Raw genomic sequence first — 22,108 nt, 5'->3', positions numbered from 1 at the left:
GGTGAAATAAAAAAAATAAAAAAATATTGAAATAAAAAAAATAAAAAAATATTCCCCAGGTTGTTGCTGCAAATGAGAACGTGTTCTCAGTCAATTTACCTTGTAAAATAACGGATAAATACTTGTTTTTTTATTTTCTTTTTAATCTCAGCCTTTTACCTTTTGGTAGGCCGTCTTTGTAAATAAGAATGCGTCCTTATGTTAACTGACTTGTTAACTGATTTGCCAAGTTAAATGAAGGTTAAATAAATTAAAAGAGATGATCTGGTTGGTCAAAAGACCAATTAGTGAAAAAATATCAAATCGAATTGTATTTCGTATAGTGTATTTCGTACACCGTACAGTGGAATGCGTACTGACAAGCTCTTAACCAATAACGCTTTAAGAAGTTAATAAAAAATATCAAAAATAATAATAATAATAGATAAGTTAAAATAAACGGACTGCCTGTATAAACGCAGCCTTACATTACTTGTTTACCTATATATGTGTAGGTAGGCTACGTCATTGGAAATACAGTATAAATTCCTTTCTGATCAGTTTTGACAGAGAACTATTATTTCACAGGTAATAGCCAACTCGAGGCGGAGCGTAGCGTCCTCAAACTGAAGCACGGGTTGGATTCCATGCAGGTGTGCGGAAAGAGAAGAGAACGAACAAAGCAGAAGCGGCGTTCGCTGTTTCAAGAGCCAACTGGCGATACAGAAATACCTTTAAAATGACTTGAGTGCAAACGGAATTCAACATGGGGAATTTAGGTGAGTTTACTTGTATTCATTGTACGGATATGTAGTTTAAATGGAAGTGAAGATACGTAGGCTACTTCAGAAGTGTGAGTTACCAATCTGAGCATTATTTTCTGGGTGGGGTCGGCATGCCGAAGTTTTTTTTTTTTTTGTAGAGTGTCTGTCATAAAAGGAACTACCATGGGATGTCGTCGTGTTTCTAGCAAATGTCGTTTCCAGTATAATGCATATACTACATATGTAGTCTAACTATCTGGCTATCTGATTTAATATAGTAACATTAAACAGTATGAATAACAGAACGTGGGTCAATAACGTCATTTCCCAGTTTGAACAATGATTGCTCATTAGGCGGGCGTAAAGTAATAATATTGGTTGTGTATGCCTATTCGTAAACAACTGATGGATTAGTAGATGAGGAATAGTAGCGGATCGCAATATCATCACTTACACTAAGGAGCAGGCCTGAATTGACCAATTGTATTTCGGTTTAGCTGGGTGAGAGGAGGCTAAACTTTAAAACTACCTGGTTCAATTTGCTTTAGAGAAGGTGGCATAAAGTGAATTATCTAGGCCCCTCTTTTATTTTCATAGACAGGGGCTGGTAGCCTAATAGTCTTATACTTTGTGCATTGTTTAGCATACTGTATTTTCTTCTCAACAAATGCATAATTAACTTGCAGAGAATGGAAATTGGTCTTTATACTCACAACAGTTACCATTTCTGGTGTTGCCCTGGGTTAGATATGTTGATTCAGTTGTAATTACACTATACATCGCCTTGTTTTCAAACTGTCTGTAACCAGACTAGAAATAGGAGTGGGAGGCCCCGGTGCACAACTGAGCAAGAGGACAAGTACATTAGTGTCTAGTTTGAGAAAGACGACTCCGGGATGCTGGCATTCTAGGCAGAGTTCCTCTGTCCAGTGTCTGTTCTTTTGCCCATCTTAATCTTTTCTTTTTATTGGCCAGTCTGAGATATGGCTTTTTCTTTGCAACTCTGCCTAGAAGGCCAGCATCCCGGAGTCATCTCTTCACTGTTGACTTTGAGACTGGTGTTTTGCTGGTACTATTTAATGCAGCTGACAGTTGAGGACTTGTGAGGCATCTGTTTCTCAAACTAGACACTAATGTACTTTTCCTCTTGCTCAGTTGTGCACCGGGGCCTCCCACTCTTTCTATTCTGGTTCGAGACAGTTTGTGCTGTTCTGTGAAGGGAGTAGTTAGTACACAGCGTTGTACGAGATCTTCAGTTTCTTGGTAATTTCTCGCATGGAATAGCCTTCACTTCTCAGAACAAGAATAGACTGACGAGTTTCAGAATCAAGTACTTTGTTTCTGGCCATTTTGAGCCTGTAATTGAAACCACTAGTGCTGATGCTCCAGATACTCAACTAGTCTAAAGAAGAACAGTTTTATTGGTTATTTAATTAGAACAACAGTTTTCAGCAGTGCTAACATGAATGCAAAAGGTTTTTCTAATGGACAATTAGCCTTTTACAATGATAAACTTGGATTAGCTAACACAACGTGCCATTGGAACACAGGAGTGATGGTTGCTGATAATGGGCCTCTGTACACCTATGTAGATATTCCATTAAAAATCAGCCGTTTGCAGCTACATTAGTGATTTACAACATTAACAAGGTCTACACTGTATTTCTGATCAATTTTATGTTATTTTAATAGACAAATTTGCTTTTCTTTCAAAAACAAGGACATTTCTAAGTGACCTTAAACTTTTGAACGGCAGTGTATTCAAAAGTATGTGGACACCTCTTCAAATTTGTGGATTTGGTTATTTCAGCCACACCTGTTGACATATGTATAAAATTGAGCACACAGCCATGCTATCTCCATAGACAAACATTGGCAGTAGAATGGCCTTACTGAAAAGCTTTGACTTTCAACATGGCACCGTCATAGGATGCCATCTTTCCAACAAGTCAGTTCGTATAATTTCTGCCCTGCTTGAGCTGCCCCGGTCAACTGTAAGTGCTGTTATTGTGAAGTGGAAACATCTAGGAGCAACAACGGCTCAGCCACAAAGTGGTATGCCACACAAGCTCACGGAACGGGACTGCCAAGTGCTAAACCACGTAAAAATGATCTGTCCTTGGTTGCAACACTCACTACCGAGTTCCAAACTGCCTCTGGAAGCAACGTCAGCGCAAGAACTGTTCGCTGGGAGCTTCATGAAATGGGTTTCCATGACAGTGAAGCTGCACACAAGCCTAAGATCACCATGCGCAACGGCAAGCGTCGGATGGAGTGGTGTAAAGCTCACCTCTATTGGACTCTGGCGCAGTGGAAATGCGCTCTTTGGCGTGATTAATCATGCTTCACCATCTGGCAGTCTAACGGACAAATCTGGGTTTGGCGGATGCCAAGAGAATGCTACCTGCCCGACTGTGTAGTTCCAACTATAAAGTTTGGTGGATGAATAATGGTTTGGGCTAGGCCCCTTAGTTCCAGTGAAGGGAAATCTTAACACTACATTATACAATGACATTCTAGACGATTCTGTGCTTCCAACTTTGTGGCAACAGTTTGGGGAAGGCCCTTTCCTGTTAGCGCATGACAATACCCCCATGCACAAAGCGAGGTCCATACAGAAATGGCTTGTCGAGATCGGTGTGAAAGAACTTGACTGGCATGCACAGAGCCCTGACAGAGCCCCTCAACTCCATCAAACACCTTTGCAATGAATTGGAACGCTGACTGCGAGCCAGGCCTAATCCCCTAACATCAGTGCCGACCTCACTAATGCTCTTGTGGCTGAATGGAAGCAAGTCCCCGCAGCAATGTTCCGACATCTAGTGGAAAGCCTTCCCAGAAGAGTGGAGGCTGTTATAGCAGCAAAGGGGGAACAACTCTATATTGATGCACATGGTTTTGCAATGAGATGTTCGACAAGCAGGTGTCCACATACTTTGGGAACTGTAGTGTACATTGAAGTCAGTGTTTACTGTTTACCCACAGATTATCTACAGTGACGAGAAATATTGAAGTAATTTTTCTATCCTCTGCTCCAGGTGTGTGCTGTGCAGACCTGAAGGACAACAAGACCCTTATGAAAATGGGCCTAGGACTGGTGCTGGTGGGACACGTCAACTTCTTGCTGGGAGCGCTGGTACACGGCGTTGTGCTCAGGCACATCAACGTGCATGTTCAAGCCAGGGTCATGGGGTACGCCATCTACATCATCATCGCCCTGGTGGCAGGGCTCGTGGTGAGTGACTGGAGGCTGGCACAGATAATAAAAGCACTGATCATCAGCAGCCAAACTATTCCCTGTGTTGTCCTTACATTGTGTATTGCTCATTTGAGCAGTATATTGTGTTTTGGTTTTCTTTAATCAAGTTATGATTCTTGTTTGGAATACAGTATCAGCCGGTAGTAACAAAGAGCCCAAACACAATTTTGTAAAGGTTGTGACCTTTTGGTGACATTCTGGTAACTTTATCATGTGACCTGATAGTAGTAGTATCTCCGTTTGTGGTCCTTTGGTAGACTGGAGCCATTTTAGTTAGTGAATTGTTGTTCGTACCATTCTAGCCTGTGGGCCAATAGGAACAGTGTATTAGCTAACATGTGACTTGACTTCTGTGTCTTCAGGGAATCATAGCTGGAATAGTAGCCATTGTCCTATCCAAAAACCTGAAAAACAGGATTCTGGTAAATATTGCTTCATTCTCTCCTACAGTAGTTTCTTTCTCCACCTATCATTGACTGGGCAAAATACTGTTTTGTGTTTGTATTTGTCAGAACTTGCCCTTGTGTCTGGGCACGTTTTAGTATCCTCTGGTTCTTTATCTATGTGTGTGGGTGAGTTAAACCCATATTCAAAAATGTCTTGGGTGCCATGTACATTCAAATAAAGGCAGGCATTATCAATACACATGCAAAAATGGAACCCACCCTCCATACACATACATAATTTGTAACTTGTCAGCCAAGTCAAAGAATATATACTGTATAGGCATAATATACACATTTACACTGTTGCATTACAAAGTGGGATTTAACTATACTTTTATCATTGATCTACACAAAATGCTCCATAATATCAAAGTCAAAAAAAAACTACAAATGTGATAAATTCAATAACTAAAATATATAGTCATTGCATAAGTATTCACCCCCTTTGTTTAGGCAAGCCTAAATTAGTTCAGAACTAAACGTTGGCTTAACACATCACAAGTTATATGGACTCACTCTGAAATAATAGGGGTTGACATGATTTTTGAATGATTACCCCTTCCTCATTCATTTGTAAGCACAGCTTCGACGACAAAGACCAGGGAGCTTTTTTGAAAGCCTCATAAAGAAGGGCAGTGACTAGTAGATGGTAACAATAACAAATCAGACATTAAATATACGGTATCTTTTTAGCATAGTCAAGTTAATAATTATGCTGTGGATGATGTATTAAACCACACACACATCAAAGATGCAGCCCTCCTTCTGAACTAAGCCTTAGGACAGCAAGGAAACTGCTAGGGGATGTCACCATGAGGCCGTTACTGATTTTTAAAACGACCATTGGCTGTGATGGGAGAACTGAGGATGATTCAACGACACTGTAGTGACTACAATAATGATAAAACAATACTAATATTGAGAAAATATGTATTCAAGAAGGCACTAAAGTAATACTGCAAAAAAACATGGCAAAGGGACTTTTTGGCCTAAACGCAAAACCTTATATTTGGGACAAACACAACACATCATTGAGTAATTGCCTCATCTTCAAGCATTGTGGTAGCTGCATCGTGATATGGGTATGCTTGACATCTGCAAAGACTGGGGAGTTGTTCAGGATGAAAAGAAACAGGATGGTGTGACGCACAGGCAAAATCCAAGAGGAAATCATGGTTGTCTACTTTACACCAGACACTGGGAGAGGAATTCACCTTTCAGCAGGACAATAACCTACAACACAAAGCCAAATCTACACTGGCGTTGTTTACCAAGGAGACAAGTGAATGTTCCTGAGTGGATAAGTTACAGTTTTGACTTAAGTTTGCTTAACTCTATGGGAACACTTGAAACTTGCTGTCTAGCCATGGACCCAACACCTAGACAGCGCTTGAAGAATTTAGAAAAGAATGGCCAAATATTGCAGAGAATAAGACAGCTGTAATTGCTGCCAAAGGTGTTTCTAACATGTTTTGAAGTTAATAATTATCTAATCAAGGTATATTAGTGTTTTCTTTTTCATTAATCTTTAAATATAATACATTTTCTTCCACTTTGACAGTATTTTGTATAGATCATAGACAAAGGACAATTGTAACACAAGATGAAAGGAAATCCAAGGGGGGTGTAGACTTTACAGTATATAGGCGCTGTACAGTGTGTCTATATATAAAATTGTGCTGAACTGCACCATGTGTAGCCACTTATTTTACTATCCAATAATATTGGTATACACCTAGTACATCCTAGTCTACCTGTCACGTGAGCTTTTTTGATGTTGGTAAATACATTTATGTGACAAAGTATATGGACACCTGCTCGTCGAACATCTCATTCCAAAATCATGGGCATTAATATGGAGTTGCCCTCCCCTTGCTGCTATAACAACCTCCATTCTTCTGGGAAGACTACTGCTGGGACTTGCTTCTATTCAGCCACACGCATTGATATTGGGCGTTCAAATTCTTCCCAAAGGTTTTCGATGGGGTTGCGGTCAGGGCTCTGTGCAGGCCAGTCAAGTTCTTCCGCACCGATCTTGACAAACCATTTCTGTATAGAACTCGCTTTGTGCATGGGGGCATTGTCATGCTGAAACTGTTGCCACAAAGTTGGAAGCACAGAATTGTCTAGAATGTCATTGTATGCTGTAGCATTAAGATTTCCCTTCACTGGAACAAAGGGGTCTAGCCCAAACCATGAAAAACATCGCCACATCATTATTCCTCCTCCACCAAACTTTATAGTTGGCACTACGCAGTCGGGCAGGTACCGTTCTCCTGGCATCCGCCAAATCCACATTTGTCCGTCGGACTGCCAGATGGTGAAGCATGATTCATCACTCCAGAGAACGTGTTTCCACTGATCCAGAGTTAAATGGCGGCGAGCTTTACACCACTCCAGCTGATATTTGGCATTTTGCATAATCTTAGACTTGTGTGCGGCTTCTCTGCATTGGACCCGTTTTATGAAGCTCCCGACGAACAGTTCCTGTGCTGACGTTTCTTCCAGAGACAGTTTGGAACTGTGTAGTGAATGTTGCAACGGGTGTTGCTTAAATAGCAGAATCAACTAATTTTGAAGGGGTGTCCATGTGCTTTTGTGTGTGTATATATATATATATATATATATATATATATATACATACTGCTCAAAAAAATAAAGGGAACACTTACACAACACAATGTAACTCCAAGTCAATCACACTTCTGTGAAATCAAACTGTCCACTTAGGAAGCAACACTGATTGACAATAAATGTCACATGCTGTTGTGCAAATGGAATAGACAACAGGTTGAAATTATAGGCAATTAGCAAGACACCCCCAATAAAGGAGTGGTTCTGCAGGTGATAACCACAGACCACTTCTCAGTTCCTATGCTTCCTGGCTGATGTTTTGGTCACATTTGAATGCTGGCGGTGCTTTAGATCTAGTAGTAGCATGAGACGGAGTCTACAACCCACACAAGTGGCTCAGGTAGTGCTGCTCATCCAGGATGGCACATCAATGCGAGCTGTGGCAAGAAGGTTTGCTGTGTCTGTCAGCGTAGTGTCCAGAGCATGGAGGTGCTACCAGGAGACAGGCCAGTACATCAGGAGACGTGGAGGAGGCCGTTGGAGGGAAACAACCCAGCAGCAGGACCGCTACCTCTGCCTTTGTGCAAGGAGAAGCAGGAGGAGCACTGCCAGAGCCCTGCAAAATGACCTCCAGCAGGCCATAAATGTGTGTCTGTTTCTGACCGTTTGAGCAGACTCCATGAGGGTGGTATGAGGGCCCGACGTCCACAGGTGGGGGTTGTGCTTACAGCCCAACACCGTACAGGACGTTTGGCATTTGCCAGAGACCACCAAGATTGGCAAATTCGCCACTGGCGCCCTGTGCTCTTCACAGATGAAAGCAGGTTCGCACTGAGCACATGTGACAGAGTCTGGAGACGCCGTGGAGAACGTTCTGCTGCCTGCAACATCCTCCAGCATGACCGGTTTGGCGGTGGGTCAGTCATGGTGTGGGGGGCATTTCTTTGGGGGGCTGCACAGCCCTCCATGTGCTCGCCAGAGGTAGGCTGACTGCCATTAGGTACCGAGATGAGATCCTCAGACCCCTTGTGAGACCATATGCTGGTGCGGTTGGCTCTGGGTTCCTCCTAATGCAAGACAATGCTAGACCTCATGTGGCTGGAGTGTGTCAGCAGTTCCTGCAAGAGGAAGGCATTGATGCTATGGACCGCCCGTTCCCCAGACCTGAATCTAATTGAGCACATCTGGGACATCATGTCTCGCTCCATCCACCAACTCCATGTTGCACCAGACTGTCCAGGAGTTGGCGGACGCTTTAGTCCAGGTCTGGGAGGAGATCCCTCAGGAGACCATCCGCCACCTCATCAGGAGCATGCCCAGGCGCTGTAGGGAGGTCATACAGGCACGTGGAGGCCACACTACTGAGTCTCATTTTGACTTGTTTTAAGGACATTACATCAAAGTTGGATCAGCCTGTAGTGTGGTTTTCCACTTTAATTTTGAGTGTGACTCCAAATCCAGACCTCCATGGGTTGATAAATTAGATTTCCATTGATCATTTTTGTGTGATTTTGTTGTCGGCACATTCAACTATGTAAAGAAAAAAGTATTTAATAAGAATATTTCATTCATTCAGATCTAGGATGTTATTTTAGTGTTCCCTTTATTTTTTTGAGCAGTGTACATGTATCAAATACTTGTTCTCCCCACTGTGTGTACATACGTACATACATAAATACATACACACACAGTGGGGAGAACAAGTATTTGATACACTGTCGATTTTGCAGGTTTCCTAGTTATAAAGCATCTAGAGGTCCTGTAATTTTTATCATAGGTACACTTCAACTGTGAGAGACGGTAACTAAAACAAAAATCCAGAAAATCACATTTTTAAGTAATCAATTTGCATTTTATTGCATGACATAAGTATTTCATCACCTACCAACCAGTAAGAACTCCAGCTCTCACAGACCTGTTAGTTTTTCTTTAAGAATACCTCCTGTTCTCCACTCATTACTTGTATTAACTGCACCTGTTTGAACTCGTTACCTGTATAAAAGACACGTGTCCACACACTCAGACTTCAACCCCTCCACAATGGCCAAGACCAGAGAGCTGTGTAAGGACATCAGGGCTAAAATTGTAGACCTGCACAAGGCTGGGATGGGCAACAGGACAGTAGGCAAGCAGCTTGGTGAGAAGGCAACAACTGTTGGTGCAATTATTAGAAAATGGAAGAAGTTCAAGATGACGATCAATCACCCTCGGTCTGGGGCTCCATGCAAGATCTCACCTTGTGGGGCATCAATGATCATGAGGAAGGTGAGGGATCAGCCCAGAAATACACGGCAGGACCTGGTCAATGACCTGAAGAGAGCTGGGACCACAGTCTGAAAGAACCATTAGTAACACACTACGCCGTCATGGATTAAAATCCTGCAGCACACGCAAGGTCCCCCTGCTCAAGCCAGCACATGTTCAGGCCCGTCTGAAGTTTGCCAATGACCATCTGGATGATCCAGAGGAGGAATGGGAGATGGTGATGTGGGCTGATGAGACAAAAATAGAGCTTTTTGGTCTAAACTCCACTCGCCGTGTTTGGAAGAAGGATGAGTACAACCCCAAGAACACCATCCCAACCATGAAGCATGGAGGTGGAAACATCATTCTTTGGGGATGCTTTTCTGCAAGGGGGACAGGACGACTGCAGCGTATTGAGGGGAGGATGGATGGGGCCATGTATCGCGAGATCTTGGCCAACAACCTCCTTCCCTCAGTAAGAGCATTGAAGATGGGTCGTGGCTGGGTCTTCCAGCATGACAATGACCCGAAACAACATACAGCCAGGGCAACTAAGGAGTGGCTCCGTAAGAAGCATCTCAAGGTCCTGGAGTGGCCTAGCCAGTCTCCAGACCTGAACCCAATAGAAAATCTTTGGAGGGAGCTGAAAGTCCGTATTGCCCAGCGACAGCCCCGAAACCTGAAGGATCTGCAATGTGTATGTATTGCACACAGGTGGACTTTATTTAACTTATGTGACTTCTGAAGGTAATTGGTTGCAACAGATCTTATTTAGGGGCTTTCATAGCAAAGAGGGGTGAATACATAGAGTTCAACCGATTTTAATCGGAATGGCCGTTTAAATTTTTTTTTTTTAATTAGGGCCGATTTTCAAGTTTCATAATCTGTATTTTTGATTGCCGATTTTAAAAAATAAATAAAATAATATTTAAAATTGCATTTTTTTTTTATTTATTTAAATGTTTTGTACCTTTTAACTAGGCAAGTCAGTTAAGAACACATTCTTATTTTCAATGACTGCCTAGGAACGGTGGGTTAACTGCCTCGTTCAGGGGCAGAACGACAGATTTTCACCTTGTCAACTCAAGAGATCCAATCTTGCAAACTTAGTTAACTAGTCCAACACAATAACGACCTGCCTCTCGTTGCACTCCACAAGGAGACTGCCTGTTACACCAATGCAGTAAGCCAAGGTAAGTTGCCAGCTAGCATTAAACTTATCTTATAAAAAAAACAATCAATCATAATCACTAGTTAACTACACATGGTTGATATTACTAGATATTATCTAGCGTGCCCTGCGTTGCATATAATCTGACTGAGCATGCAAGTATTTAAGTATCTGACTGAGCGGTGGTAGGCAGAAGCAGGAGCGTCAACATTCATTCAAACAGCACTTTCGTGCGTTTTGCCAGCAGCTCTTCGTTGTGCGTCAAACATTGCGCTGTTTGACTTCAAGGCTATTGACTCCCGAGATGAGGCTGGTGTTACCGAAGAGAAATGGCTAGCTAGTTAGCGTGCGCTAATAGCATTTCAAATGTCACTCGCTCTGAGCCTTCTAGTAGTTTTTCCCCTTGCTCTGCAAGGGTAACGCTGCTTCGATGGTGGCTGTTGTCATTGTGTTGCTGGTTCGAGCCCAGGGAGGAGCGAGGAGAGGGACAGAAGCTATACTGTTACACTGGCAATACTGAAGTGCCTATAAGAACATCCAATAGTCAAAGGTTAATGAAATAAAAATGGTATAGAGGGAAATAGTCCTATAATAACAACCTAAAACTTCTTAACTAGGAATATTAAACTCATGTTAAAAGGAACGACCAGCTTTCATGTTCTCATGTTCTGAGCAACCAAGTGCACATATTGCACTTTTACTTTCTTCTCCAACACTTTGTTTTTGCATTATTTACTTGAGGCTAAATAGATTTTTATTGATGTATTGTTAAATAAGTTAATTCAGTGTTGTTGTAATTGTCATTATTATAAATACAAATTGGCAATTTAAAAAAAAAAATAATAATAATTAAATCGGTATCTGCTTTTTTTGGTCCTCCAATAATCGGTATCGGCGTTAAATCATCATCGGTCAACCTCTAATACATATGCACGCACTAATTTTTTAAGTTCACTTCACCAATTTAGAACATTTTGTATGTCCATTTACATGAAATCCCCCCCAAAAAATCATTTTAAATTACAGGTTGTAATGTAACAAATTAGGAAAAACACTAAGGGGGATGAATACCTTTGCAAGGCACTCTGTATTCCCATAACCCTACCGCCCCTAATTGGAGTAAACTAATAGACATCAACACTTAAGCTTCTACTTCCAGTTTTTACATTTTTTACAGATACTATTTTACACGTTTTTAGTCCCACCCTTCAGCTCCACTCAAACCCTCACAAGCTTTTTTTTGTTTATTGCCCCTTGCAGATGTGGGCGCTGTTGGTGGTCAGTTTAGTGTCAGGCCTTCTGGCAATCGCCTCCACTGTGGGGTTAACCATTTCCATGGTTAAGGCCATTATGAGTGGAGGTCGGGGCCTGTTGAAGAATTGCAAGTTCCCTGACGCGATTGGCTACTCCAGTGTCAATGAGTGCCCCTTTGACCCCACAAGGATCTATGTAAGTATTTATCAAAAGCTATTAATGACATGCACTTGTTTTTAACTTCAAATGCACACAACAGTAGAATTTTAATATTAAGATCATTTTAAGAATTGAGGTTGTTTGTTTACATAGACTTAGTACGGGCTTGTAGGCGTATAACACACCTTTGTTCTCCCTAGGAAACGACTATTATTCTGTGGGTTCCTCTCATTCTAATGTGTGTGGTGGAAGTGGTGTTCTCAGGCCGCTGTTTTGCTGTCTGCACCTCCTTTCTCCGCCTCTGTACGTGCAGAAGACGAAGGAAGATTGTCAATGGCAGAAGGGTAAGTTAACTACCCTTAGGATGAGTTAGCTTGTCTGAGACCTGAAGATTTGTATTAGCTCTGAACCCTAGGTGTGGGCTAATGCAGCCTTGAGGCGCCTGGATAACATTTGATCAAATCCAGGTTGCAAAGTCCTATCTTCACTTACAAACGGCAATGCTAAACGTTTCACTGACCGTGTGCATATTCATTATGCCTGTTATGTTGCAAAACATTTTTCAAACAAAACAGGAGGTACCTACCTGAATTTGTCCAATAGAAAAACTTTGCTCTTAAGGTTTCATAACTAATGTGTGGGTGTGTGGATCATGTTTTATACCTCTTTGTTGCAGGTGCGCATTCAGACTCCAGGTGAAATGTTACCGGTGTCGCCTTCTCCTGAGTCAGAAACTGAGTCAGAGCCGGCAGAGCAACATGAACTGCTGAAGCCTGACTCACCGACCGAGAGGAGTGAATGGGTCTGAACTAATCCACCATCTGCACTGACTGTTCAGGACCCATGGTTCCTGTATGTTGACTGGAGGAAGTAGTGCTATTGAATAACTAGCCAAATTTGAGGTTCTTGTCACATGATTACTGTTTCTTGAAAGGAATATGTTCAAGACTAACCTCGATGTCACTGTAAATATTGTTTACTTAACTCGTTTCCCCTGCCATGGAAAAGGAGTAGGGTTGCAAAGGGTGGGTATATTACTGTCGAGGTTTACCAGAACTTTATCGCATGACATCTAGTGGCCTTTTAGGTACTTCAGATTATCACAGGTAAATTACGATAAAGTTTTTTTAACCTGTAAAACAAGCTTAGTGAATACCATTTGAGGGTTTCAACATGAAATCACTTTGTAAATGTTTTGGCACATGGAAAGTCATATTGGAGCAGTTGCAGAGTTAATTGACGATAATGCCATTGTTGATTAGTTCTCCATTAATTAGGCTATTTCCTCTTGAACATATGTTCTATCCACTAGAAATTAATGTACAAGATGGACAGATGTAAATCAAAAAAAGAATACACTAAGTTAATCAAGGAGCAACTGAAGATGTTCTGGACTAAACAATTCAATGCATTTGTAGTATATAGCTGTAGATTCTCATAGCATTGGTTTCTTAATGTGTGGCCCTTCATATTTGTAAGCACTACTGGGAAGACATCTTCAATTTCATGTTTGCAGAATAAAATCAGTAAATGTGTCATGACATTAAAGGAATGTGCCCTTACCAAAATATCATTGCTGAACATCAATCCAGGAACGCTGATTTAATTGAAATTGGGTCCGAATTAGTCACTGGAACTAAACAATTACCTGTTTAAAAAAAAAAACTACAATACATGGAAATCATTGGATTATTTCTGTTTTATCACATACGGTAGGCCTGGTGTAGTATTCAGGTTAATTCTATCCTCCGGACAATATTGCTCAGAGTAGCTTTAGCCGGTAACACAGAATGAATACATCTTTAAGAAGTGGACTTCATGTCATGCTTCAACTATGTTTCCAAAGGCACAGGACAACATACAAAAGGGGGTACAAGAGATGTCAACATATTTATGATTTAAATTAAATCTGAAATTTATAAAATGCATAATATTTTGTGCCAGGCCTTTAATATACTGTAGACAACATTTGTTTGGGTAAGGGGAGCAGTATTGATAGGATAAAGCTAAATGGGCTTAAAGAATACAAAAACAGCAGTATTTATAAAAATTGCAACATTAAGTGTTCTAGAAAATACATGTTTAGTCCATTTCAATCTGGAGGGGTGGGATTTTTCCCTTGCAGCAGCCAGTAAAGGTGACTGGTCTGGCAAACAGGACTATTCTCAACAGGGCCCGGTTTCCCAAAAGTGAAATAATCCATAAAACGAATTTAGCCTTCAGATGCTTTAAAAAAGATGGCTAGGAGCTCCTCACGGTGTCTTGGACTCCTCTTTTGGTCTGTTGAACAGAGGGAAAATGACTTAAAACACATTGACTATCAGATATTCCCTAAACATTTAAAATGAATGTTTGCTAACCCCTTTGTTGTGTCCATTTTCTCCTCCTCTGGCAACTTTTCTTCTTTTACTTCTATCATAAAGAAGCAACAAAAAATGATCCTCAATGTACAATGGGACATGGTATAGAACTTAATGTCTATAAGGCTTCAAAATGTTAGATGACTGCAGTTGTGCACCACACAAAAAGCATGAGTATTCCACACGAATGAGAAAATTGATTGAGATACCTTTCTTGTCATCAGCTTTCTTGTCATCGCCTACTTTCTTCTCTTCTCCCTCTTTTTCTTTGTCTTCTTCAGTCTTTGTTCTCTTGGCTTTCTTGAAGCTGGCAGCATTTCTCCGTCCGCCCCCTTGACCCTCAGCCTCGTCCTCAGAGTCTGAGAACTCCTCGTCACACGCTATCCTCTTGTCATGGGCGCGAACTGCACAAGAGGACATGAGCATCTCAGACAAAGATTTGCGTGGTGGGGGCATATAGAAGGTATATTTCTCATATGTTAATTCTGAGAAAAAGTAGGCATGCCAATGGTGCAAAGATTGTGTTACCAAGAGACGCATGTGTTGTGGCTGTGTTTGTCAGGTTTTAAAACTTGTAGGCTTGTGGCAGCAGATACCCTAGAGGATAGAGCGTTGTACCAGTAACCAAAAGGTTGCTGGTTTGAATACCCGAGACAAAGGTGAACAAAAATCTGTGTCCTTGAGCAAGGCACTTAACCCTAATTTGCTACAGGAGCACTATACTACTATTGCTGACCCTGTAAAACATTTCACTGCACTTTGTGCATTCAGGAAGCAGACCCCTGGACTTTTTCCACATTTTGTTATGTTACAGCCTTATTCTAAAATGGAGTAAATCGTTTGTCATTATTATGGAGAAAGTAAAAACAGGTTAAGCAAATGTATCACATTTACTAAGTATTCAGAACCTTTACTCTGTACTTTGTTGAAGCACTTTTGGCAGTGATTACAGCCTTGAGTCTTGGGTATGACACTACAAGCTTGGCACAACTGTATTTGGGGAGTTTCTCCAATTCTTCTCTGCACATCCTTTCAAGCTGTCAGGTTGGATGGGGAGCGTTGCTGCACAGCTATTTTCCGGTCTCTCCAGAGATGTTTGATCGGATTCAGGTCGGGGCTCTGGCTGGGCCACTCAAGGACATTCAGAGACTGGCCCCGAAACCACTCATGCGTTTTCTTGGCTGTGTGCTTCGGGTCGTTGTCCTGTTGGAAGGTGAACCTTCACCCCAGTCTCAGGTCCTGAGTACTCTGGAGCATGTTTTCATCAAGGATCTCTCTGTACTTTGCTCCATTCATTTTCCCCTCGATCATGACTAGTCTCCTAGTCCCTGCCGCTGAAAAACGTCCCCACAGCATGATGCTGCCACAACCATGCTTCACCATAGGGATGGTGCTTGGTTTCCTCCAGACGTGACTCTTGGCATTCAGGCCAATCTTGGTTTCATCAGACCAGAGAATATTGTTTCTCATGGTCTGAGAGTCTTTAGGTGCCTTTTGGCTAACTTCGAGCGGGCTGTTGTGCTTTTTCCTGAGGAGTGGCTGCTGTCTTGCCACTCTACCATAAAGGCCTAATTGGTGGAGTGCTGCAGAGATGGTTGTCCTTCTGGAAGTTTATCCCAGCTTTATAGAGGAACTCTGGAGCCATGTCAGAGTGACCATCGGGTTCTTGGTCACTTCCCTGACCAAGGTCCTTCTCCCCCGATTGCTTAATTTGATCAGGTGGCCAGCTCTAGAAAGTGTCTTGGTGGTTCTAAACTTCTTCCATTTAAGAATGATGGAGGCCATTGTGTTCTTGGGGGCCTTCAATGCTGCAGACATTTTTTGGTACCCTACCCCAGATCTGTGCATCGACACAATCTTCTGTCAGAGCTCTATGTACAATTCCGTCAACCTCATGGCTTGGTTTTTGCTCTGATATGCACTGTCAACTGTGGGACCTTAGACGTGTGTGCCTTCCCAAACCATGTACAATCAGTTGGATTTGCCATAGGTGGACTCCAATCAAGTTGTAGAAACATCAGATTATCAATGGAAACAGGATGCACCCTAAGCTCAATTTCGAGTCTTATAGCCAAGGGTCTGAATATGTTATTAAGGCATGTTTATTTTTTATACATGTTCAAACATTTCCAAAAACCTGTTTTCACCGGGGGGGGGGGGGGGGGGGGGGGGGGGTGTAATACATTTTAGAACAAGGCTGTAATGTAACAAAACGTGGAAAAGGTTAAGGGGTCTGAATACTTTCCAATTGCACTGTATTTGACCCCCCCCCCCCCCCCCCCCCCCCCCCTCATTGTCAGTTGGGTCTAAACATTTGGACAGGGGACTTACTGGATATCCGTTTGTTAGGGTCTTCCTCCTCCTCGTCTCCACTGTCCTCCTGCACGGCGTCTTCTGGGATGGCCTGCATCTGGACCCCCGGGGCGTGGGGCAGCATTCGAAGGTTCTCAAACAGACGCTGCCTGAATGGACACATACAAGTGAGATGCATTAACCTACGCAACATCACTTCAACTAACAGTGGCAAAAATACACGTGTCAAGGATAATATGTATAACAAGTGCCGTAATATGACCTATGTGGTATCTGAAATGACCTCGTCAATAACTAGCTTACATAACGGTTATTGTTTATGACCCAAATCTAAAAACATTACTTCATTATGACTAATATAGTATGATTGTGAACAAAAATATTGTTCTAATTAAGTACAGTAGGTATAAAGAGCACAACAAAGTGTGGTCAACAACTCACTTGATCTTCTCCAGGTAGTCGTTGGTGTTCTGGTTGGTCATGTTGGAGGGACTGATGTGCAGTTTGAAGTCTGGCCCAAAGTACTCAAAGTAATCATTGTATGGAAGCTCTGTGGAGAAAACATGAATTTATCAACATAGTGACATATCTACTGTAGTGGAATCTATCCTAAAACACTCATGCCCCTCTCAGACCTGTCAAATACTACTGTAAACATAGTAATGCTAGAAAGTAAAAGTACATAAATCAACAGTGTAGCAGGATGGCTCTAATAAAAAACATGAGCTGGAGCACACCCAGAGAAAAGTATTTAGTGTAGAGGTGCTAATGGCAAATAAACTATAACGCTATAAAACTTTAAGAAGTCTCACACTATATATATAAACTCCCAGTAATTTATTGGGTAAAACCCCAAAACGGCCACCTTCAGGGCCCCCCAAAAATGTGTGTGCAACCATTTATTTTTTATAGCTTGCAGCAGGAGAGCTCACCGTTTGGTATGGAGCTGTCTAGGGCCACGGCTGTCTCATAGGTCCAGCAGCGGGCCACGTTCCGGATGGTATAGCCTCCACCACCGAGCATCAGCAGGGGCAGGTTGAAGCTCTTCATGTACTCCACACACTTAGCATGGCCTTTGATGGTGAGGTTAAAGCAGCCAAGCCTGTCTCCCGAGAGAGAGTCAGCTCCACACTGAAGAACCACTGCACTAGGCTGGTACATCTCCATCACTTTAGTCATGATCTGCACACACACAGACATAAATTAAATTTACATTTTAGTCATTTACCCGAAACGCTTACCCAGAACGACACAGTTGAATGCATTCAGTTGTACAACTGACTAGGTATCCCCCTTTCCCTTTCAGATGCTTCTGGAAGCTGGTTCCACCATTGGGGTAGCAGGACAGAGAAGAGCTTGGTTGGCTAAATGGAAAGTAGAATGTAGTCCATCTACACTTGGGTCTGTTTGAGTTACAGGGAGGAAAGATTAAATACAGCCAAGATAAGAAGTTAGTATACTTACAGGCTTGAATATGGCTTCGTAAGACTCGTCATCTATCCCATCTCTCAGAGGGTAATTCACAGCATAGTACTTGCCTTTCCCTGCGCCAATATCCTTGAGAAATAACAAAGCAGACTCAGTCAACTACAAATGTGGACACAAGCTCTGACCAACAAAGCAATTATGAAACTACAATCACCAGGCCGTGAAGTTTTCTAAGTACGAATTAAATCTATCCTTTGGACATCATTTAATAAACAATGCCACCAAATTGCATCCCCTGATGATGACATGACAGCCTCACCCTCAGGTCTCCAGTGCCGGGGAAGTACTCTCCGTACTTGTGGAAGGACACGGTCATGACCCGGTCTGTGGTGTAGAACGCTTCCTCCACTCCATCTCCATGGTGAATGTCAATGTCTATGTACAGAACTCTCTGGTGGTATCTGGGGGAAGAGAAGATTTACCATCAACAGGTTGAATAAAAATCTCCTAAATATGGCGTACCAAAGTGAAGTTACTATTGAGATCCGTTAGGGTATATCATTCCCTACATTTCACAAACTTGATGAACTGCAGTGGAGAGGTTGTACTCACTTCAGTAACTCTAAAATGGCGAGCACAATGTCATTCACATAGCAGAAACCTGACGCCTCAGACTTCTTGGCGTGATGGAGACCTCCAGCCCAGTTAATAGCAATGTCTGTCTGCTGTTTGTTCAGCTTCACAGCTCCAGCTAAAACACAGGGGAAAAGAAGCCAATCAGAGAGCATAAAACTATGGCTACATTTTTGTAATGGACAGTCACAGATGAGGCCAAGTAAGCCAGAGAATATTCCATCTATCCAGGCAAAATGTGTCTCACCTAAAAGAGTAGACCTACACCTGTATATTAACTTACCAACAGAGCCTCCTGTTGAGAGCTGGCAGAACTCAAACAGGCCATCAAACACAGGGCAATCCTCACCAACGTTAACTATGTGAGAATTGCAGAAAATGTGTTAATCTCAAAAACATAAGGACAAAGCTTTTCAAAGTATTTATTTCTGACTTTTCATGGGCTACTGCTCAATTGTATAGGTATATTGAGACATGACATCCTCTCTGCCTAAAACTCACATCTCTGCATCTGTTTGCTGTACTCCGACATGTTGTCAGGCCGGATGGAACGCAGGAACTTGATGTAGTCGTCACTGTGGTACTTGGTCATCTCCTCTCCACTGGCTTTGTGAGGTCGCTGAGACCGACAGGGAGAAGATCAGTTACCGAGACCTCACTACCTAGGTATTAACCTTTCAATTCAGAACTATTGAGTTTGCAGGCTTTCTGCTGCTCTTATGAATAGTTCCAGGATTCTCAACATACGTATATCTCCATCTTTCTGTAGAGACCATAGTTCAGCAAGAGGTTGTGTGTCATGCGGATACGGTGTGGCTTCATGGGATGCCCCTGGCCATAGTAGTAATTCCCAACATCACCTTTGAAGGAAGAAAGTGGACATCAGCAGATGTCCAATGAATTAATCTTAGCTAATTGTTCTGTACAGCATAGCCTTTATCTACTATTGTACTTCATTTGATTATTAAAAATATATACAGTACCAGTCAAGTTTGGACAAACCTGCTCATACTTTTTTGCTATTTTCTACATTGTAGAATAATAGCGAAGACAACAGTATTAAATAACACATATGGAATCATGTAGTAACCAAAAAAAGTTTAACAAATCAAAATATTTTATATTTAAGATTCTTTAAAGTAGCCTGGATGACAGCTTTGCACACTTGGCATTCTGTCAACCAGCTTCATGAGGTAGTCATCTGGAATGAATTTCAATTAACAGGCATGCCTTGTTAAGACATGGAGGTCAGTCAATCTGGAACATTTCTAGAACTTTGAAAGTTTCTTCATGTGCAGTCGTACAAGAGTTCAAGTAACAAACAGACATTTCAACATCAACTTTTCAGAGGAGACTGAATCAGGCCTTCATGGTCAAATTGCTGCAAAGAAACCACTTCTAAAGGACACCAATAAGAAGAAGTGACTAGCTTGGGCCAAGAAATACAAGCAATGGACATTAAACCGGTGGAAATCTGTCCTTTGGTCTGATGAGTCCAAATTTGAGATTTTTGGATCCAACCGCTGTGTCTTTGTGAGATGCAGAGTAGGTAAACGGATGATCTCCACATGTGTGGTCCCACAGTGAAGCATGGAGGTGTGATGGTGTTTGCTGGTGACACTGTCAGTGATTTATTTAATATTCAAGGCACACTTAACCAGCATGGCTACCACAGCATTCTGCAGTAAAACACATCCCATCTGGTTTGCACTTAGTGGGGGTTATCATTTGTTTTTCAACAGGACAATGACCCAACACACATCCAGGCTGTTTAAGGGCTATTTGACCAAGAAGGAGAGTGATGGAGTGCTGCATTAGATGACCTGGCCTCAACCCAATTGAGATGGTTTGGGATAAGTTGGATCACAGAGTGAAAGAGTGGAAGATAAGCAGCCAACAGGTACTCAGCATTTGTGGGAACTCCTTCAAGACTGTTAGAAAAGCATTCCAGGTGAAGCTGGTTGAGAGAATGCCAAGACTGCGCAAAGCTATCAGGGCAAAGGGTGGCTACTTTGAAGAATCTAAAATATATTTTGAATTGTTTTACACTTTAGTTACTACATGATTCCATGTGTGTTATTTCATAGTTTGTGTCTTCACTATTTTTCTACAATGTAGAAAATAGTTAAAAAAAAACAAGTGTCCAAACCTTTGACTGGTCATATATATATATATTTTTTGTGTGTACTGTGTACTTGTTTTACATTTACTGTATTAATGATAAACATCAGCATTTCACTGCACCCGCCATAACACCTGCTAAACTGTGTATGGACCAAAAGTGATTTGCAGTAACAAACCATTTGTTCATTGATTGAAGAGATACTACCCGGAATTACGGCAGTCATATCTACTTGGGAACCAGCATGTCAAACTCATTCAAAAATTTTAATATTTTTGTTGTTGCGTTTTAGCTAACCCCAACTCTTTTCCAAACCTTCATCTGAAACGTGTATTCTCCTAAAACTGCTATGAAAAGTCAATTCTGACAAAAGTTCTAGCTATGACCATTTTGGAAATGAGGCCTTTATCCAAAATCCCTTAGTATCACTTTAGATGTAACAATTCTGACCAACGTATGCACATTTGAGGAGAATGGACGGTCACTAAGCAAGCAATCTGGCCAATGCAACGAAACGATGCATTTTTTAAAAAGAAAATCCCTATAAATCGAAAGGTTATTACGTCTAGGAAGTGAAATAGGGTAGCTAGTAGCTAACGTTGTTAGCTTGCTAGTATAGCTAGCTAATGTAGCGCTAGCTTAGTGTTTTTGTGGAGTCCAATGCTTGCATAAGCTAATTAACGTTAGTTGGCTAACTAATCGGTTCTACCTTTGTACAAGCTAGCTACCAAGTTAACCGAAAATATACATTGTGGACAAGTAACGCTAACTTCACGTTAATACACAATGGAGAATAATATTTGATAATAGTGAACATTTCTCAAAGACCAACGTACAGAATTTGGAAATGCCTCGCTCTTTCACAAAGCTAACGTTAGCTAGCTAGAGATGCTGCACGTTTGCACATCGAAGTTAGCTAGCTAATCTGACCATTTGCACCACTTTTAACATGGCACATTGTACTCGATGTATAGCAAAATCAGTACTTACCATCGTAATAGTAGCACACTTTTTTCTTTGTTCCTTGAGAACTCAGCGCCATTTTACATCACAGACGAGCGAAAAGCGGCAGCTGTACTTGAGAAAAGGGGTGTATACAATCGGTTACTGTGTAGAACGTCACTTGAACCAATCAAGTGGTAGTTTACAATGTAGACGGCGTTGCAGACACAACGCTTGCATTTAACTAGGCAAGTCAGTTAAGAACAAATTCTTATTTTCAATGACGGCCTAGGAACAGTGCCTATTCAGGAGCAGAACGACAGATTTGTACCTTGTCAGGTCGGGGGTTTGAACTTGCAACATTCCGGTTACTAATCCCAACGCACTAACCACTAGGCTACACATCCCGCAAGGGATGGTTTTGGATTTCAGGTAGGCATCTTCTTTTTTTTTTTACTAT

General features: G+C 41.8%; 2 protein-coding genes across 3 annotated transcripts; one reads left to right on the top strand and one right to left on the bottom strand.

The window, feature by feature from the left end:
* Nucleotides 1-549: 549 nt before the first annotated feature.
* On the top strand, nucleotides 550-13,412 carry tmem54a (transmembrane protein 54a). Of its 2 annotated transcripts, none has more exons than XM_036954945.1 (6): nucleotides 550-758; nucleotides 3,782-3,978; nucleotides 4,365-4,424; nucleotides 11,698-11,886; nucleotides 12,103-12,194; nucleotides 12,527-13,412. In XM_036954945.1, the coding sequence occupies exons 1-6, from the start codon at nucleotides 746-748 to the stop codon at nucleotides 12,618-12,620; spliced, it is 645 nt and encodes a 214-aa protein (XP_036810840.1). In that variant the 5' UTR covers nucleotides 550-745; the 3' UTR covers nucleotides 12,621-13,412. The 2 variants fall into 2 exon arrangements, with proteins under 2 accessions (XP_036810840.1, XP_021430234.1); XM_021574559.2 differs by having other exon boundaries at nucleotides 552-758; nucleotides 12,051-12,194.
* A 119-nt stretch (nucleotides 13,413-13,531) lies between these two features.
* Nucleotides 13,532-21,998, bottom strand: LOC110498019 (probable histone deacetylase 1-B). The gene is made up of 13 exons (XM_036954944.1): nucleotides 21,697-21,998; nucleotides 19,332-19,444; nucleotides 19,086-19,203; nucleotides 18,868-18,942; nucleotides 18,564-18,702; nucleotides 18,271-18,412; nucleotides 17,988-18,080; nucleotides 17,456-17,705; nucleotides 16,965-17,073; nucleotides 16,542-16,672; nucleotides 14,420-14,614; nucleotides 14,211-14,262; nucleotides 13,532-14,130 (listed from the first exon to the last, which is right to left on the bottom strand). The coding sequence occupies exons 1-13, from the start codon at nucleotides 21,746-21,748 to the stop codon at nucleotides 14,103-14,105; spliced, it is 1,497 nt and encodes a 498-aa protein (XP_036810839.1). The 5' UTR covers nucleotides 21,749-21,998; the 3' UTR covers nucleotides 13,532-14,102.
* Nucleotides 21,999-22,108: the final 110 nt, after the last annotated feature.

Source organism: Oncorhynchus mykiss, chromosome 19 (assembly GCF_013265735.2).
Source record: "Oncorhynchus mykiss isolate Arlee chromosome 19, USDA_OmykA_1.1, whole genome shotgun sequence".
Classification (NCBI taxonomy): domain Eukaryota; kingdom Metazoa; phylum Chordata; class Actinopteri; order Salmoniformes; family Salmonidae; genus Oncorhynchus; species Oncorhynchus mykiss.
This window is presented reverse-complemented; position numbering and strand designations above follow the sequence as displayed.

Excerpts from the sequence above, each read along its gene's own strand:
- LOC110498019 (XM_036954944.1), bottom strand. The coding sequence starts at position 21,748 with ATGGCGCTGAGTTCTCAAGGAACAAAGAAAAAAGTGTGCTACTATTAC. Across the intron at positions 19,445-21,696 it reads AGTGTGCTACTATTACGATG|GTGATGTTGGGAATTACTAC; the intron begins GTAAGTACTGAT and ends CTTCCTTCAAAG. Across the intron at positions 18,081-18,270 it reads CCGGCACTGGAGACCTGAGG|GATATTGGCGCAGGGAAAGG; the intron begins GTGAGGCTGTCA and ends TTATTTCTCAAG.
- tmem54a (XM_021574559.2), top strand. Across the intron at positions 4,425-11,697 it reads ACCTGAAAAACAGGATTCTG|ATGTGGGCGCTGTTGGTGGT; the intron begins GTAAATATTGCT and ends TGCCCCTTGCAG. Across the intron at positions 12,195-12,526 it reads AGATTGTCAATGGCAGAAGG|GTGCGCATTCAGACTCCAGG; the intron begins GTAAGTTAACTA and ends TCTTTGTTGCAG.